Below are 20,696 nucleotides of genomic sequence, written 5' to 3'. Positions count from 1 at the left end.
ATATATATATATATATATATTTTAAAAAACCTGTTTAGGAGCCTGACACACAAAACTGGAAAGAGAACAGACAGCTAAAGCATTCTCCAAGGCATATTAGGATATTAAATCTCACTCTCTTTAGATGTATAGTTTACCTTTTGGATCAACTCAACATGGTATTTTGCAATTAAACAGCATGAATTTGACATCCTTTTAAAAAGTTTAACTGAAGACAAGCCAGTATGTAAATATTTTGCCTCTTCTAGTAGCTCAATTAAGATTGAAAAAAGAATTCTGCCTGGGGTCATGAACAGCCTCTGTTGACTTGGATTCCTTTTGATAAAACTTCTAATTAATAATCATGCTTTCCCTTTTGGAAGGGGTGGAGGTGGGTGGGGGGAGAAATTAAGGCACTGGTGTAAGAGAAACTTTGAGAGCCAACATTGTTTAAGCTTTCCCTTCATTTGTGTCCACACAATCCATGTTTATCTCTACTCATTTTGTTTCCAAAAAACTCAGCTGTTCTAATAAGCAGTACAATGTTATTTCAAATAACGTTTTAAATAGAATAAAATTAAAACAGCTGAGTTGTTTAGAGATAATTTAAATTAAAAAAAACAAAAGTAAAGTGCAAAAAACATAATAGTGAAAACAAAAATAGTGGGTTAATTCTGTTGTGAATGTTAAAAAGATGGAAAAAGTAAACAGCTCAAGAGTTGCATCTAAATGAAACAATGTTTAAAAAGTTTTAACACCAGCTGTTATATATTAACAGCAAGTGCCTACAGATCTGACACTACTATAATCTTAATCTTGTTTTAGCATTAAAAGAAAAATCCAAATAAAATTTTACATCCTTTGGGTTAACAACTACTTAAGTGTATAAGCTATATAATACAGAAATACAGCCCAAACAAATCAAGACAATAAATGTATGTTTTTTCTTTTCTTCCACATTTTATATTTTGAAGAATTTTATGCACATCACCAAGTTAAAAAACCTTGGGTTTTCCAAATAATGAAATATAAATATACACTTTGGGGGTAAAAAAAAAAGACATCTATGGGTTAAGAGCCTGTAGAAATTACTGAGTAAAAAAGAATTATGTAATGCAGAAGGTGATATTAAATGATCAAATGGTCTGAAGTGTAAAGCCATATTTAAACTTATGGGAATATTTAAGTGCAAAGCCCATCATGACATGTGCAACTGAAATGACATAACAAGACAACAAGTGCTTACCTTTGATATCTAAAACCAGTTCTGGTTTCATCTTGCTATAGATTCGGCCATCAGGATGAATATGCCAATATTGTTTATCTTCATTCTGCTCAAGTGACAGACCCAGTTTAGAGCCAGGAGTTATAAGATTTCCTACAATTGTCAAGCACCATTCTTCAACCATCTGTATAATAAAAAACATAAAACCTGAGTTAGTCAGCTTTGTTTCTAACATCTGTACCCAAGTTTATCTCGTCACTGATGGAGGATATAGACAGGAGAGAACAGATCTGGTTTCTACTTTCTATCCCTAGGAAAAATCAGCCAGGTTTTACTTTAGTCTATGCTATTTATTTCTCCACGTCTTTCCCCACCAAGTCTGTCTTCCTGCTGGCAACCTACAGGGGAACTCTTTCAGTTTCCATGCAGGACTGGCAAAACTGATTCACGTGAGAAGGATGCTCAAGCTTGAGCAGAAGGATTTCTGAAAATGGGTTATCACACTAGATTGTAAAAAGATGTCTTTTCCTGGTTTGAATTTCTTAGATGACATTTTTAATGTGACAAAAGGAACATTAGGTATTTATTTTCCTTCCTCTATAAAGATAGGATGTTATGATCCTGATTGTATATTTGACCTGTAGCAGAAATAGTCAAATCAATCATATTGGATTTAAAAAATCTAAAGGTCTTTAGTTGGTTAAATACACACAAAATAAACTCTTCATTTGAATATCAATTGTTGTTGTTTGTTATGATCAGGGATCCTGGTTTTGTCTGATTAAAAAAAAAAATCCCCAATTTTCGGTTAAAAAAAGTAACCCCAAATCCACATTTTTCTGTCATTTAAAATGAAACATGGAAAAATGTAGATTTGGGGTTACATTTTTTTTTAAACTGAAAATTGGGTATTTTTTAAAATCAGACATAACCAGGGATCCTGGGTTTCATTAATTTATGCCATTCAGAAAAGGGGAGGCTCAATGCAAATAAACTTAATGTGTGTTTCGGTTAAATGGAGAAGTATGACATGGAAAAAATATAATACATTGCATTTTAATTTCAGAAATAAAAGCATATAGCAAGCAGGTTTAAGAAAAAAAATGAAAGACATAATTGGAGTGAGAATATATTACTTCCAAAGGCAAAAAAATATTGTATATTCTTGCATACAACATATCCTTTTCATCCTAAAAAACAGCTGCTGGAAACTGCAGCATGCATTCTGTGCAAGAAATATGGTAAGAAGTCTCTGCCAGTTAGTGCAAAAGTTAAAGTAAAATCTGGACAAGACACATATGGAGCAGAACAATAAGCAGGCTCTACTCCTTGGCTGCTGCTACTCAGGCCCTCTCTAGATGTTACATGCATTACACAAAAAAAATCTGGTTAATTGATTTAGACTGGCTACAAATTAACTATGGCACTTTAAAAAGGCCTAACCAGCTATAAAGTTATTATTGGAAAATGTGTAATAATTTTATAGTTGGTTTCTATATAGCTTTAAGTTGCACATGTAGCCTCAGTTACTTAATACAAGGAAAGATGCTTTTTCTTCAATCTGTCTTCCAAAAATAAGACATGTTATATTCCAAGGTGTTGTATGCAAGAAAATATGATACTGTAGAGACAACAGGCAGTGCTCTTGTGAATCTTTAAAAGGATTTTGAGTCGCATAATTATACAGACTGCTATACTGAGATATATCATTCTATGTGTATAAAAACAAGAGTTCCACTAAAACATTAACCTCACCCTGCACTTGATGAATCCATCCTGATAAACCCATATTTGATCATCTGATTTATCTTCTGAAACCTGTATTCGCAGAAGATTCAAATTGTCTAGATTTCCATCAGTTGACATGAACTGTCCTGTTTTCTTGTTTCGAAGTCTGAAGTATACAAGTTTCTGTAAAAACAACAGTATTTTAACCATAGCCTCTTTCATGCAGGAACACATCCTGTTCCTGGTTAACCTCAAAGCAGTTGCTGCTCACTGGGTACATCTACATGAGATGTTTACTGCGGAGTTGCCCAATTAGCTCTGCAGCAAAGTCTCAGTGTCTACACCTGCAGCCCTATTAGGCCACAGGAAACTAATTAACTCTGCAACAGGTTAGTACTTGTAAATACAAGTACTACTCTGCTGTTGAGGTTTTTTTTTGTGCGCAGCAACATATGTGTAGAAACTCCCCTCTGCAGCACACTGAGCTGGGTCAGAGCAGCCCCAGGCTGGCAGGTTGACCCCCCAGGTCCCCTGCCAGCCAAAGCTGCTCCAACTCAGCTTAATGTGCTGTGGTCCCTGGTGCACATGTAAACACAGCTTCTGGGAGCAATAAATTTTGGCACAATATGCATCAAAGTTTATTGCATCGCATTAATATGTACATGTAGATGCACTTAGTATTATTCAATATAATACTTGGGACCTGTCCTCTTGTCTCCCCCCAAAAGGCTCTGAATTTCCTATTAAAATATTTAAAAAAACAAAACAAAATCTGACAAGACCCAAGGCTTAAGAGTTCTTCATTCTGTATCAGTGCTTTAAAATTTGTAGTCCATAGGAAGCAGGCAAGTGGTTCTTATAAGAATTACACTCTTAACTCTTGTACAGATACTGTTATCAATCATGCACTAAGGGTGTCTTTGTGGGATCTAGCTTTACACACTTGTGTGAAATAGCTACTGTGTTATAAATTCACATCTTAATTTATTCTGGATTAATTTCTCTGCTTTGTCTTCGAGGCTCGAGCAGACATTTATAGGACAGGGAGAAAATGCATTCGTTATAGATACTAAGCGCTTTAAAACTTGGACGATGTGAACTGCAAAGTTTTCCACCCCCAATAAAGCATCGCTTAATATAAACCTTCAGTATTAGAATTTATGAGGATGGGCTAGGTATTAATATCTGTGTAGTCATAGATTCATAGATGTTAGGGTCGGAAGGGGCCTCAATAGATCATCAAGTCTGACCCCCTGCATAGGTATTTAGGACAGAGTGCTGGGTTCAGATGACCCCAGCCAGATGCCTATCTAACCTCCTGTTGAAGACCCCCCAGGGTAGGGGAGAGCACCACTTCCCTTGGGAGCCCATTCCAGATTTTGGCCACTCTAATTGTGAAGAAGTTCTTCCTAATGTCCAGTGTAAATCTGCTCTCTGCTAGCTTATGGCCATTATTTCTTGTAACCCCCATGATGTCATGATGCTTCAACCTCAAATGAGATGATCCTTACAAAAAAAGTCACGACAGTACTTTATACAGTATCACCAACTAATCAATTTACATATTTAAAAGTTTATAAAACAGACTAGAATTGTTTTTGCTTTCTTCAAGAAAACAGATTAAATGATTCTGGTTGAAGTATCTAGGCAAAAATTAGCAGTTTCCCTGGGTAATTTGGTTGAATCTGTGAGAATAGCTGAAGATGATGCAGACAGAGTCTGTGACCAGTGGGGAATTCAGAAGGTTGACCACTTGTTGAAGTAATTCAGTTAAAGTGATTTGCTCACAAGTAATTTTTATTTGGTTTCAAGTGTACATGGAAGACAGTTTTGACTTTGGGAAACAGAACTGCAAAACCAAGGGGCACAGTCCACAGAAATATTATGAATGGTAACATAGACAAAATTTTCAAAATATGTTCCCTCCAGGTTCCCCATTTCTGTTTTTTGTGACCTGCAACAGGATTATAATGTTGCCTTTAATTCTGTACTGCAAGAACAAAGACATCAACAATAAAAATACAGAAAGCACATAAAGGAGACCAGTGCCCTTCTCTCACCTGTAGTAAAGGTCGTAGAGAGCCTATTTGGTGATATCCACTTAGTTTATACCAGTCTGGGATATCATTTGGGGATAGCAACATCTGACGTCCTCTGTAATTACTATGTTCATAGATTACCCATCTGAAAATACAAAATGCTTGTGAAATATCAGATGTATTGATGGCTGCTTCTGAAAATATTAAGTGATATTTTAGAAGTTTTATCACACCAAAAGGTTGTGCTTATGTCAGCAGTGCTAATGAACATATTTATTTTCAACTGATCTCCAAAGCAATAAAATCATCTCTGGATGTATAGCAGCTGTGCCAGGAGTTGTAGATTTGGGTTCACATTTCTAAATCTTGTCCAAAAAATAAATCCCACCCCAAATGAAACAAAGCATTTTCTTAGCTTAAAAAGAGTACGAAGTACAATGCTCTTATGAACACACAGTGTCAGGATGTGCACAGACATACACAAATAACTTAGTGCCTGCTTTTTTTCACCATCGTGCCAGATTTTGCCCTGTGTGCAATAATCCCAGGAGTTCTAACACACAGGGCTTCTCAGAATGCTTATTATTCTATATTACCGTGAAATGAGTCACCAAATATGGGGGTACCTAAATTTCCAAACTTCTCCCAAACTTCTTACCCAATTATAACCAGGTATGAAATTTACTTTTTTTAAAATGAGCTACTCTTATTGGTGAAAACCCCTGCAATAGGGAAGAAGGTGCAGCAGAGAAGGTTTTAATAAGCTTGGGATCTGATGAAGACAGGGATCAGCAATGGACCTGGCCACTGGTGCACGGGCAGGGAATTCTGAAGGCACTGAACAACCAGAACACAGTGATTTATTGTCCTAGAATAGGAAGCGCACATATAATTGAGGCTGTGCTTCTAGTGACTGAGTGGTAACCGCATCTTTGGCCAAGAAACAAATTGGCCTTTGGCTTCAGATTATTTCCTGTATTGGAAAATGAGAAGCAGCTTTTCAGTAATTATGCAAATGATTGCACTTTGGCTGGTTGAGGACCAATATTACTAAGTCAGGGTAGAAATATTTTCATACCTCTCCAAAGAAATTTAAAATTCTTCCTGATGGTCATTACAGAAATCAGAACACTAGCCAATTCTACTTGAAGGGCATACATGATTGAGACTTAAGTATTATGTTAATGTTACAGGATAGTAACTGTACAACATTTGTTGGCTCTGCTCTCCATATATTGTACTCTAACCCTACCATCATAGTAATTTTACAGAGACCAGCCTGAAGACAGGGAACAGGAGTTCTGTTTGTTTAAATGATTACTTAATGGTCCCATAATACTATTTAGTTTTTAAAAATGTGTTGTTAAGTTTTACTTTTATAACGTACAAAATAAGAAAGCGAAGCAAAATCAAGATGAAAACTTTTCAACTGATCTGAATTTATTTAAGTATGCAGGTTATAGATACAAAACCTCTCTATTTGAAATGCAGAGAGATGCTAAGAATTCAAAATCCTTTGTAAAACAGAATTTCTATCCCCTGAGGACCTCTTCCGGTGAATTAACTTCAAATCTCTGTTCAATGAGCAAATGAAAATATCCCCACTAGTTTGTCCAGATGACAAATATGAGGCATGCTTGAAGATAGCTTGAGTTAAGCCATCCAATTCAGGGCAGTGCTGGACTCCTCTGGGGTATCATAGTCTTCAATTTTAACTTTAAAAAAATATATATTTAAATGCAAATTTTATTCAGAGTAAAAAAAAAAATTAAAAACCTATTTATAGAATTAAGGTGGGTATTTTGGAGGAAGACTCAACAGAAGTATTCTAATTGTAGTGTGTGATCTAAGGAGATTAAAGCTATATTAAAAGGAAGAATTTTCAGACTCCCTCAAGCCATTTATTTGTATGCCAGCATGTATGAAATCAAAGAATCCTTTTTTTTTTAAACACAGTCTAAGAGTTTAAGGTAAACCAACAAAAGAAAATGTTTTCATAATAAATACTTTCATACTAAGAAGTCCCACTAAACTGAATCAGAGTTTACCACTGAATCAGAGAAATCTCACTAGTTTAGACTGAAGAAAGACAATGATCCAAAGCTATCCTCTCTTCATTTGTAGTGACTAGGTAATGGAGTAAATATGGGAGACTTTCTAAAGCAGCTTCCTATCGATTGAGATGAGAACAGTACATCCCATGTAAATAGTGCCCATCAGTGCACAACAAACTGTGGAATGAAACAATATAGTGAAACATTACTGGAGGAATTTGCAAGAACACTTCCTTAAGGCACCAATCCTATAAATTTACTTCTATGGGATGAAGGAGTCAATACCCACATCAGTTTTATACAAATTCAAGCTTCTCATCCTAGCCCAGAAGATACAGAGCACTTTCTTCTCCAGCGATGTCATCTCATAGGAAGTAGCTTTTGAGCCTGTCTCTTGGCAAATCAAGATGGAGTTGTGAAGAAATATTTCAACCCAATGTTCCTTATTGTCATTACACATGTATTTTTGTACTATTTAACATTTACTTAATTTCCACAAAAGTAAGTAGTAAGTTTAAACTTACATGCCACCAGACACTTGAATTGAAGCTATTCGAGGATTGTATCCCAGGAACTGGAGATTTAAGATTTCTGTAGTAAATGCTATTTTCTTTCCTTGGAAATCTTCCTTTTCAAAAAGGGCTATGCATGGTTCAGAAAGCTCCTAAATTAGAAGAGGAGGTTTACTTAGTACTTTTAAATTACACGTGGAACTCAAGAGGTCATAAAGATCATCATCAAGCCACAAAAATTCTTTATTTTTTTAAACGTTTTTTCCTTTTGGGACAGAATATCAGAAACTCCTCTTGCCACTGTTTCTCATCAACAGAAGGTTGTTCATAACAACACCCTTATATCCACACACACACACACACACACACACACACACACACACACCTTTTTTGCATTCAATGGACAAATCTATCCTTATTAAAGAAAACAAACCCATGGTTCTATGCATTTGGGCTGCATATAATATCATAAATATACTTTAAACCAAGTTATAATTATAAGTCAAACCCCTCTTGTATTGTTCAGTTATCTATCACTGGGGAATGTGCATTCTCCATGCTGAATGGAAACCATTTTAAAAAGATCTTTAGAGCCTAAGAAATGTCACTATCTAGAACTCCTTGCTTTCCACTGTCATCTGAGTGGAGGAATGGAAAGGAACCATACCTCTTATTTTGAACAAAGTTATGGCCCACAAGAGGAAACAAGTATTCATTAAGTAATCCTCAAGATAGTTTCTGGGGTCACATGCCTGATCAAATGCATGCCTTTAACATAAAACATCTAAGGCTCTAATCTCCCAGTCTGTTCTGTGGTGGTTGGATCCTTTGTTCTTATGAACCCCACTGAAACAACTTGGATGACTGGCATTCCCACCCCTACCCTTTTTTTTTTCTTAAAGAGAATGTTGGATAAAATGCATAAACAGCATTTGGGGCAGAACACCATAATCACTGGGTTAGAGATACTCCCTCTCAAGTGAGTGCCTTCTTCACTGGGTGCGAGAGATCTGTTTACTGGCATGACTTTAGCTAGAGGGTTGAAGATAGTCCACCTTCCCTGAGATGTATGTTTGAACCTGCTCAAGCTCAGAGGAGCCTAGAATACAGATCACTTTCTGGATGAGTGCTCTAGCCACGGGACTACTGCATAAGAAAGTCCCCTTTATTACTTTCCCTCCTCCTGTGGCTGCATCTTTGAATGAAAGGGCTATGGTTGCTGGTATTAAACTGGTTAATAATCACCCCATAGCCCAAAGCAGTACCTCAAAAATAACATATTCTGAGTGTGCAGTGGAAAAAGGAGGGGAAATGAAACCATTTGACTTTGAACCACACCTTCCATCTTAGGTATTTTCATGACTCAGTAATGTCATTGCACAATACTCCCTTCAGCTAAAAGGGCATGTAGGTCAGTTAGAAACTTTAAAACCTACAATTACTTAATTTTATTACATTGTATAAAACTAGCACTTGTGTTAAAAAGAGCTTAGAAACATACACGTACATCTTGAGGTTTTATAGTTACTAATTAAATATGTATTTATTTGGCACCCAATAGAGTAGATCTGCAGTACAAGCAAGATCAAAGAGTCCTACTCTGAAGAGTTTACAGCATAACTTAAGACATGACACTGGGAGGGGGTGACGAAATGCAAAATTTGCTATCAATAATTAAGTTATTCAGAAGATGCTAGCACACAGCATGATGCAGAAAAATAGTTTGGATAAACAAATGGTTCTGACGTCTTCAGGCAGTGGTGCCCAACCTTTTCTCCCTGTGGGCCAGACAGATGGTGCTCAGACCCTCTGAGGATTGGATGCAGATGGTGGACCCAATCTGGCCATGCTGGGGGGGAAGGGGACGTGACCTGGCCTTGAGCCTTCCATGCGGAGTGGAGGGGGGCAGGGCACAAGGCATGGCTTGGCCCTGAGCCTACTGCATGGGTCTTTGGAATTTGGTAGCAGGGGACAGTGGCAGTATTGATTGCCACTGCTCCCCTGCCACCAAATTTCCTGACCCATATGAAGTCTTGTGGGCTGGATGCCACATCTCTGAAGGCTGCATTTGACCTGCGGGCCTGAGGTTGAGCACCCCCGTCTTAGGGAGACATTTTCAAAAATACCTGTAGGATTTAGGAATATAAGCTCCAATGAATTAAAAAAAAAAAAAGAGATATGTGCTCCTAAACTCCTCAGGTGCTTTTGAATATTTCGCTTTTCTTTCTTGTAGGTATATAATTAGAAGTGGGTCTCTGGAGAAGGGATGTGAGGGAGGGAAGGGGAAGTAACCCATTGTATTAAGATCAGGTAATACCACAAAGATGTGGAACGTATTTGAGGGAGAAGCAGAAAAATATGGTACTGAGAATGAGTGGCATCAGTGCAAAAGTGGCCAAAAAACCTGAGGGGCAAAGCTGGCTAAAAAGCTGAAAGGTAAGATCTGAAAAAGCAACCTCTGCAGAATTATGAAAGTGAGCTTTACACAACTGCACGCATTTCTGCCAGTAGCTCTTTACTTTCCATACACTGGTTTGCTGTTACACAAATATAAAGAAGTAGAACATAGGCTCTCTTGCTCAACTCATCTTCTCCTCAAGGAATTAATCTAAGACGACATAATTAACAACATACAAAATACACAACATAGAATTATACTTACCCCTGCTAGGCCTAATAAAACCTGTTACAGAACAAACCTGGGAAGTGCTTGTGAAATAGAACAAACAAATACCTGTCATTTTAGCCAGTCTACTTTCCTTTACTATGGACAAGTTTTCAAAGAGTAAGTTTATCCTTCTACACAAAAGCAAGCATTCAAAACTCCATAACTGTTCTAATGCCATGAATAAAAGAATACAATATACTAAATTATTCTGTTACTGTTCATGTCCACATGCATTTTTAAAAAAAATGTTTAATAATATGCATTAGGAACATGGCAAAAGAAGTGAAAAAAGTAGGATACATCTGCAGAGGCTCTTTTCTGGGGTTTCTATTGTGCATTAAGAACTAATACAGAGGCTAAAAATGACAAATATTGGTACTTTTTTCCTGCAATGGAAAAAAGTGAGTGCGCACTATAAAGGCCAAATTTGAAGAAGAGGGTTCAGCTTACTTTTGCGCTCTTGTAATTAATAAAAACCTCCTGTAACCAAATCACCGAATTTTTTACTATATTTACTTAATATTTATATTAGCTTTAAAACACTTGGTACGGTCCTGCAAATAATTTACTGTAATAATTTTTTTGTGGGGTCCAGTCAACTTATTGTTGACCCCTAGTACATAAAAAGCTCAAAATAAAAAGCCATTTGATTTCTCGTTTGCTGGAAAAAATTACAGACAGAGACAAATTTCTATATTAATTACATAAAATATTTTACTGATATATCAGTAATTTTTTAATATAATATAGAATTCCAATTTTCAAATGCAAGGTTCAGTTTTGTTGCTTATTTAGAAGAATGGCTATAGGTGAGCAAATGAACAGGACTGACAATGACCCTTTATAACTAGTTTAATTTTTGTAAAGTTTAATTCCTTTTTAGGCACATGCTCCATGGACAGAAGCTGGGACGCTTACTTATGCTGTCCTGCAACCACCTCAAACATTACTTGAAGGGACCACCTATAGTGAAAAGCAGCCACTGGTGATGCGTAGGGGGTACATGTGGGTGCACATGCACCCCTGAGATTGGCTATGCCCCTTCCGAGATTGGCCGCCGCTGACACTGCCAGCAGCTGCTTGCCACCCCTCCACTGCTGGTGACATCTGCAGGTGGTCACCAATTACCACCCCTGCCACCACTGTGGCTGCCTGTGGGTGGTCCCTGCTCGCCGCCACCACACCCCCGCCACCGACACTGCTGCCTGGAGGCGCTTGTTGTACCCGCCCAGCCTCAGGAGGCATGAGGCATTCATGAAAGCAGCAACTCACTCCCTGCTAAAATCATTCTTGACTCTTTTATGCTTACTGCCAACAAGTGTACCACTAGTGATAGCACTTGTTGGTTCTGTAGGATCATGTCCTTTGCAAAATAGATTCGTTACCCACGGGTCACTGAACAGCAGAATATGTTCCTGTACCACCTATGCCTCTCTGTCTTTTTACAATTGCAAAAATGAGACCTTAAGTATTATGAAAGCATCTGTGTGTACTTATCCAATCATACTTACAATGTTGATAACTTGTAGAGACTGAAGGTTTGTTTGGGGTGGACATCCCATTGCAGACAGTGTAGGATACACTCCTTCTTCTAATACATACTGGTTTCCAGAAAAATCTTCTCTATCATATGCTATCCAGCTACAAGAAGTGATGATTAAATTATAATTAACAATTCCATTAATAAGTAAACTTTTGCTAGACCTTCTCAATTGTTTTTAGGTTGTAAATAGACTAAATTATAAACCATGCCAAGAAACATGGCCATCTTCATAGAGAATGGATTAAATGATAATACAATGAATCATGAAACATTACTGTTTTTCTTCCACTCAACTCCACCTGGGTTTGTGAAGCCATTTCTGACTATTGAAAGTTGTTACACTATTTTAATTATGATCTTTTGCCATTTTGGTGTATTTTATAATAATCATATAATTCTGTACTTACCTGCCAGCCAAAACCTTTGAAGATTTTGTAGCAAATGAAATGCCAGTGTGATTGGTGTTTCTCTCAACAATTTGGCAACTACCCTTGAATTCTGGTTCTGAAAATAACTGGACCTTTAATATTATAAAAACAAACAGTTAAAAAAGAGCATTTTATAATGTTAATAATACACTCAGCAGTATAGCAACTCACACATTACCTCCAATGGATAGCTATAGTCAATTATATTTAAAAATCCAGTATCCTTCAGTTTTGCAACATACTTTTATGAATACTTTATTAACATAAGTAACATTTAAAAATGACCATTCAATAAGTTTGATTATTATTTTTGACAGTAAATCATTCAGTAACATACAAAAGAATTCAACAACTACTGCTAAACACAAATATCTACCACAGCAAATTTTTAAATTTTCCTTGAAAGGCAGGAATAATTGCATGATTAATGAAAGGTCCATAAAACTCTTCTGTTCCTGTTCTTTAATTACTTAATATAAGAAATACATTTTCCTCACAAATAATAATGTATTTGAATTCTGAGAATATAAATGGAAGCATAATTTTTAACATACTGAGATTCTGCAAGGATGGGTGTGGTACAAATTTCTAGATAAGGTGTACAGTACTTGCCCTGCTATCACTTTGTTTGTGTCAACACTTATAAGAATGTTTTTCTACTCTGTAAAATTTCACCCTAGGCTGAAAGCCCCACACAGTCATTTTGTTAAACAGTAAGCCTATTAATTAATACAGAAGGGTAGTTTATCCATGAAACCCAATCATACAGAAGTCGTCCACATCATAATAATGAATGCAAACCTGAGTCGCACTTAAAAGATATACTCATTTAAGCGTGTATAACAGAATCTGTCCCTAGAACAAGTGTAATATCTGTTCTTTAGTTTAACACTTTAGATACATTTAATATGCAGGTGTAGACAACAGGCATAGTTCCATTTTTTTAGTGCTCAAATCCTTTTTTTGGATCTGGTCCTAAATTCTAACTGCATAGCTTTCTGCTGATATTCTCTTGGGCAGTAAACAACCTTAATAATTTTCCTCTGCCAAAAACTATACTTAACTAGCCAAAACTTAAAAAAAACCAAAACACCCCCTCACCCCAATAAAATAAATAAAAACCTTTTAAAACATATTTACTTGCATTTAGACTGAAGTTAGAAAAGAAAAGAACCCACAATGCACCGCAATTTTATACACAGAGGGTTCATCTACATGTGACATTTACTGCAGAGCTAATTAGACAATTGGCTCTGCAGTAAACATCTCAGCATCTACATGTGTGGTCCTATTAGACCACAGGAAACTAATAAATTCCGCAGCAGGTTAGTACTTGTAAATACAAGTACTATCCTACTGTGGAATTTTTGTGTGTGCTGCAATGCATGTGTAGACACTGACGGGGCTGGCTAGGGCACGAGGGTGTTTCAGTGCAAGGGGAAGCACCCTCACGTCCCAGCCAGTCCCTCTGCAGCATGCTGACCCAGGTCAGAGCAGCCCCAAGCTGGCAGGCTGATCCCCACCACAGGCCTCCTGCCAGTCAATGCTGTTCAGACCCAGCTCAACATGCTGCAGTTTTGGGCACATATGTAAACGTGGTGCACAGGAGCAATAAACTCCAGCACGAGATGTAACAGAATGTATTTCTATGCATTAATATGCAGGTGTAGATGCACCCAGAACAACCCTAAAAAGTTCAGATACTTGAATTAAAGGGATGGGGTGGAAGAGACCCTTATTCTTCTGTTAATGTTAACTGGGAATTTAAACAGAGGCCAATGTAAAATAGTATGTCTCACTGAACAGATGAGCTCTCTCTGCCTATTTAGTCATATCTCACTGCTTTAATGTTAAGCACCAAGATTTTACTACTTTTTAAACTGACAGCATGAACCTGATTTTTTGTAGTTCGTGTATCATGAATAGAATTAACTAAACGTTAGACCCAAGGATAGACTTAAGAATTGCAGCATTATGCACAGCAATGCCTTTTAGATGTCTGGCCCCTGGAGTAAAAAGCCCACCCTGCATTAGGCAATAGGCTCTCTTATACAATTCACAAGAAGAGTTTGGGACCGCCTTGAACTTTGTCCTGAGCGAAGACACCTAGTTACTTCTTTAAAAAAACAAATCAGAGTTAGCCTCTTCTTTTAAAGCCCAGCAATCTAGGGTCAGGTGTATTTTTCAAAGAACTCAGCTATGATGTGGAAGAGTCAATTAAATTCCCTTCTCTGCCTAAAGGTACTAAAACTGACATCTCCCATCTCTCAGAAAAATGCCCTGACCAACACTAGAGGCAAATCTGGGATAAGGGTCCCCTCTACCCTTTCTGCTGAGACTGTGTCATCACACGGAAAATAAATGATTGGACATACCTTACCTATATGCAAGATAGGCACCAGAATAGTCAGGTCTCTCAAATGTGAGGCACTTCTGTTTGTATGCAGAAGCACCTGGAGAACTTTAAAGAACTTCTGGGGTAAAAAAAACTGAGGTGCCATTAGAGGTTAGGTGACTCCAAGGTTAGGCAGTAGCCAAAGCATGATTTTCAGAAGTGCAACTTTAGATTTAAGCACCTAAATTCTCTTTAGCCTCATTTTAGGTGTTTAAAAATGCCTGGACATGTTTATGTAAGAAGCAAGAATTCTTGTGGGTGGTATCTTTTATTGGACCGACTGCATGGTTGGTCCAAACAGAGGCAAGCTTTCAGGACTCAGTACCCTCCTTCAGGCCTCATTTTTAGTAACTTACAGCTATCTGACTAAATGATATTTTGATAGATCTGGCATAATTTTTTCTATTTACCCATGTTACATGCATTGTGCATTTGTTTTATAAATTTAGAAGAGGTTCTTACCTTGAATTTTCCCATTTGGCTACTGGCAGCATCCTAAAACATTTGGAAAACAAACAAAAAAAAAGATATTAGGAATGCCAAATTAATACAAGAGCACACAGGAGCTTACTATTTGAAGAACCTGTGTAAATCAGTGTGATAAGGAGATAAAGTTTTGGGAGAAAATTACACAAATAAATCTCCTTACCACTACTATAGGCTGAACCGAAGATATTTTACAGTCCTTGCCCCCCCAGGCTTCAATGCTGGGATACAGTCCTTTATCAAGTATATACTGCTCTCCTGTAAAGTCAGGATTCTCATAGATGACCCACCTGAAAAAAAAAAGTTTAAAAAATGCTGATGCATACTATAACAAATGGCTAATTGTGTCCATTTTCTAAACAATGAGGATAGTATTCACACTGATAAATAAAAACACATTAAAAGAAGCATTAGTATTATAAATACCCTGCTGCTATTATAAAACATGTATGCACGAAAATTGAGTGCGATTAAGAGCTTTTATGTATTTATTTTGCTAGGGCACAGAATCTGCTGTGTTAGGGAATAATGCTACCAACAGAAATAACTTATTACCTAAAGATTAAATGTTAAAACAAAGTCAAACACATTAATAGATTCTAAGATTTTAATGGCAGAAATAACATTATGACCACTTAAGCATGACTGCCTGAAATGGTATATTTTCACAAGTGGTTTCTGCATCAAGCCTACTACTTTTGGTCCAGGCAGACCATATCTTTTAGAAAAGCAGCTAACCCTGATTTAAAAACTTCAAGCATTAAATAATATAGCCCACCTACAGGTGGATTGTTTCAATTGTTAATTATCATTACTGTTAAAAATATGCACCTTATTTCTATTCTGACTTTGTCTAGGTTTACTTCTTAGTATTAAATTTTGTTATGAATTAGACCAGGGATGGGCAACCTATGGTCCTAGGGCTGTATTTGGCTTGCAGGGCCATTTATCTGGCCTTTTTTGGGGTTCTGGCCTGGAATTCTGCAGTGTTTCAGTGGCAGAAAGCTTCACCCAAGTGATGAGGAGATGCAGCAGTGGCAAGTAGCTGTGGGTGTGGGAGGGAGGGAGTTGAATTGGAAGCAGTTTGCCCTCAGAGCTAGCTCCATTCAAAAGTCCCCCTCCCCACTGCTAAACTTTGTCAGCACGAATTAGACTACTAGAATTAAGAACCTCCTGCTAAGAGAAAGCCTCTTTCCACAATGTAATTACTTGTAGCTCACGAGCATGTCAGCTCTTACCTTTCCTTCTGTAACCTGTTAAATGTTACATTCCCTTTGTCTTTTCTATTTTCCAGAACTCAAAAAAATTCTTGTAGGTATTTGCCCACTCCTTTCCATTTTCTCAAAATCCTCTCCTATTTCAGTAAAATATAGGGCACCAGAAATGAACACTATATTCCTGTAACAGTTTCAATAAACTTTATGCAGAGATAACAGCTCCCTACTTTTGCTCAATATTCCCCTACTCATGCACCCAAGGGTTGCACCTGCCCTCTTAGCTATCACACTGCATAGCTACCATGTTTGGTTGAACTGTAGCTTTCTTACAGTGAAGTATCTGTAAAAATTTCACCTCAAGCAGCAATTTTCACATTGCAAAGCACTGAAATAATGTGAAATTTTTACTTCAGTTCACTGTAAACCAACTCTTAATTGAAGAGGATTTCCCCATTCTGAACAAATGGATTCTAAGAAGCTGCATTTTTATTCCAAGCACAAAGAACGAGATTTTCAGTAGGGCATAATTCCACTGATTTAAGCAGAGCTATGTCGATTCGTACCAGTTGAGGATCTGACAACTGGAATGCAAAAATTAATTAAACATATGCATAAGAAGCATGAGAGATCTGTAGGATTTGTTCAAGGTAAGAATTTATACCTTTCCTCTGACTCAAGTATAACTGATTATTTTAACATGCTTTTGACTAATTACTTGAGGCATATTCCAAGGCACACACCCAAACCATCTATTTAACTATTTAGTCAAAATAACATAGGAACGTGGGGTAAGTTAATAGGTAAAAAAGTTTGAGGTACGTCCTATACACTAGAAAGCTGTAAAATGAACCTTTCTTGGCCAGTTTCTCAACAGATGTTCACTAGTTCTCACATTATACAGCTATCAGGGCATCTCTGCTGAGCATGAACTAGCCTTACACATTTTAAATAAGCAATCTCCAACTGTATTTCAGAATCTCTTATTTCAGTTATTTTAAATTATAATGACTACTGTGAAAACAATAACTTCTGATAGTCTAATCCTAAGGATGATTTAACCATATACCAGATCCCTCTCCAGCGTACCTCCATAATGTGTAAGTTACCAAAACACACAAAAACAAGTATAAATTAATTTAACAAAATGTGAAATGAAAAACCTAAGTTTCGTTTTCAGGTTCAGAAAAGAGAATTTCTCAGATATCACAGTGTTGTTTTGGAGGAGGGACAACATAGAGGGGAACACAAATGACACGCTTCATTTATATACGAGATGGTATTAAAATGGAGTAAAATGGATCTCCCTCAATCTCCCGACAAGATTTCCAGTTTAAATGAGAGGGAAGAAAGACACGGTAGGTCCATGTGTTTCTCTTCCCATTTAAAAAAAAAAAATCAACATTAGTTTTATATAGACTCTTCTAAAATGATACATATCAATAGCTAACTTGGATCTCCTCACAGTGTATATATATAGTTAGGGTTATTTTCCCCCATGTACTTTGCACTTATCAATGTTGAGCTTCATCTGCTACTTTGCCTAACTGTTCAGTTCTGTGAGATCTTTCTCTACGTCTTTGCCATCAGCTTTGGATTTGACTACCTGGCATAATTTTGTATCTGCTACAACCTGCCAGCTCTCTATTAACACCCTTTTCGAAATCGTTTATGAATATGTTATGAAACAGTGTAAAACACAGCACAGATCCCTGGGAGACTCCATTCTTTGCCTGCCCTCCACCGTGAAAAGCAAACATTTAGTCCTACTTTCTATTTCTTGTGTTTAACCAGTTCTTGTTTCATAAGAGGACCTTCCCTTTGCTCTCATGACAGCTTAGTTTCTTTCAGAGCCGGTGGTAAAGGACCTTAGCAAAAGCTTTTTGAAAATCTAAATATACTTTATCAACTGCATCTCCCTTTATTCTACTTGTTCGTCAACACTCTTAAAGTAAACTTTCTTTTGGAGTGAGCTAAAAAACATCTCCACCAGTTCTCCTGAATGCTTTACCTAGTTGTAAAACCATATTAGGTAGACTGAGTTTCTGCCAGATAGCTTTCATTCCAGCCCTAATTTCAGTTACAGGCTTGATTTGTGATTTAACTGCACCATCCAAGTCATAATCATATAGATCCAGAGAGGAGGGAATCCTATGCACACTAAAGTATTTTCACGAGAAACCACTTCACTTGTACTTCTACAATTCTCTTATACAGGCTGATTATATACAGAACCCAGTGGAACCCTGTATGGGGGGAAAACTAGAACAGATAAGCCACTTAAATGCAGCCCCTTCTATTTCTGAGGTTGTGTTAGCATTTATTTGTGCTCTACAGATTCAAGGCTAGCTTCCATATCTCTGAAAATCATTGAAGATGTTTGGAAAGAGCATTGTGGGTTCTTGGGACATCTCAGGATCAGATCTTTTATGTTTACAATGACCTTGAAATAAGAGCCACTCTCAGTAGTACTAACCACTTATTAAAAACTTATTTCAATTTCATTTTATGCCATAAAGAAAGTCAGGTTCACATTGGGAACTAATTACTTGTAAATTGGTTAAAAAGTAGTTTTCATTTATAGAAGCAGAGCAAAACACATGGAAGTTAGTTCACTAGAATCAGACAAGCTTTTCTACCATATAACAAGAGTAATATACCAGGTAGGAAATCAAGAAAATTATGCAGCTGCTTTTAGTACTTGTTTACACTTGTGCCAGGGTGTTACCTTTGGCTGCTAAATACTTCCATCTTCTGCCAACTGTAAAACTGCCAACATGGAACTAAAGATCAAAGCTGATTTAAGAAAGCAAAACTCTTCTTTTAAGTTACAGATTTTCAAATGTTCATAACATAATATTCCCTGGATTCCATATTATAAATTTTTGCTGGGAGGTTTTTCTGGAACATTTCTGAATAGTGAACGTTGTAATGATTTGTTTGAAAAGCAGGCAATAAAAAGTCATGCTTTAATCCAATCTGTTTATAAGGCAGTAAATGCAAAAGTGAAAGTATTCTTCAGAAACATTTCTTAGAAAAGCAATAGTTGAAAACTGTATACATGTATCATTCATTTATAAACACAAGTAAGCTCTTCTAAGCTTTATTTAAAATTTTGTATATTTTTAACATAAAAAGATACCATGACGGCTATTTAAAACTTTAATGACAAATCTCAATTGCCTGTATAGTGCAGTTCTCTATTAATGGTATTCAATGGTCTAAATAACTTTTAAAAATTAAATAATTGATACAGAGTGCTTAGGCAGCTGGCTCATATTTGAGATGGTGCTATTGAATATCTGTCTTATGGCCTACTGAAAATAATTTGGTAGCTGCACATCCACAGTATAAAAGTATCCACATAGGGCCTGGATAGACATCTTTTGAAGCACTTCAAAAGGTGTACTGACAGATGTTCTCAGCTGAAAATCCTTTAAAAAATGGCCAATGTGCTTCAAAAATGATCCTCAAAGGATGAGGAACATCTTTGAAACACTTCCTTTTGAAGCAGAGCAAAGCACATGGAAGTTAGTTCACTAGAATCAGTAAAGCTTTTCCACCATGTAACAAGAGTAATATACCAGGTAGGAAATCAAGAAATTGTACACACATAAAAGCGTAATTGTACATACATAATTTCCAGTCACGTCTACATACACCATAGCAGTGATTCTGAACTAGGGTGCCACCAGATCCTTTAAAGGGTATGACAGGTGAGGAGACCTCAGTGTTCCTAAGTGAGGGTGCCTCAGTGTTCCTAAGTGAGGGTGCCTCAGTGTTCCTAAGTGAGGGGCACGACAAGTCTCTCACTGGGGTTGTAGACAGGCAGCAGCAAGGCGCCAGACTTCCACGCGTAGACCCTGAGATGGTGCAGAGTCATTTGGAAGAACTGGATGCCTTTAAGTCGGCAGGCCCGGATGAGCTCCATCCGAGGGTGCTGAAGGCACTGGCCGACATCATTGTAGAGCCACTGGCAGGAATATTTGAACGCTCGTGGCACACAGGCCAAGTCCCGGAGGACTGGAAAAGGGCCAATGTGGTCCCCATTTTCAAGAAGGGGAGGAAGGAGGACCCGGGCAACTATAGGCCAGTCAGTCTCACCTCCATCCTTGGCAAAGTCTTTGAAAAAATTATCAAGGCTCACATATGCGAGAGCCCGGCAGGAAAAATTATGCTGAGGGGAAACCAGCACGGGTTCGTGGCAGGCAGATCGTGCCTGACCAATCTAGTTTCTTTTTATGACCAGGTTACGAAATGGAGGAGGGGTGGATGTCGTATACTTAGACTTCAGGAAGGCCTTCGATACGGTATCCCACCCCATACTGGTGAACAAGTTAAGAGGCTGTGACTTGGATGACTACACAGTCCGGTGGGTGGCGAATTGGCTGGAGGGTCGCACCCAGAGAGTCATGGTGGATGGGT

The 20,696-nt window shown here is 37.4% G+C and overlaps 1 protein-coding gene across 4 annotated transcripts in view; it reads right to left on the bottom strand.

Annotated features, from left to right (window-relative positions):
• CRYBG1 (crystallin beta-gamma domain containing 1) overlaps positions 1–20,696 on the bottom strand; it is a 99,333-nt gene that overhangs the window by 3,716 nt on the left and 74,921 nt on the right. For all 4 annotated transcript variants that reach the window (XM_006019811.3, XM_006019810.2, XM_006019813.3 and 1 more), the window contains exons 14-21: positions 15,221–15,347; positions 15,034–15,066; positions 12,156–12,268; positions 11,717–11,846; positions 7,550–7,689; positions 4,993–5,116; positions 2,960–3,115; positions 1,226–1,388 (exon numbers count right to left, since the gene is read on the bottom strand). In XM_006019811.3, the coding sequence (XP_006019873.1) occupies positions 1,226–1,388; positions 2,960–3,115; positions 4,993–5,116; positions 7,550–7,689; positions 11,717–11,846; positions 12,156–12,268; positions 15,034–15,066; positions 15,221–15,347 (986 nt within the window). The remainder of the gene's footprint in view (positions 1–1,225; positions 1,389–2,959; positions 3,116–4,992; positions 5,117–7,549; positions 7,690–11,716; positions 11,847–12,155; positions 12,269–15,033; positions 15,067–15,220; positions 15,348–20,696) is intronic.

Source organism: Alligator sinensis, unplaced genomic scaffold, assembly GCF_000455745.1.
Source record: "Alligator sinensis unplaced genomic scaffold, ASM45574v1 scaffold313_1, whole genome shotgun sequence".
Classification (NCBI taxonomy): Eukaryota; Metazoa; Chordata; order Crocodylia; family Alligatoridae; genus Alligator; species Alligator sinensis.
Note: the sequence above shows the minus strand (reverse complement) of the source record. Positions and strands in the feature narration are given on the sequence as shown.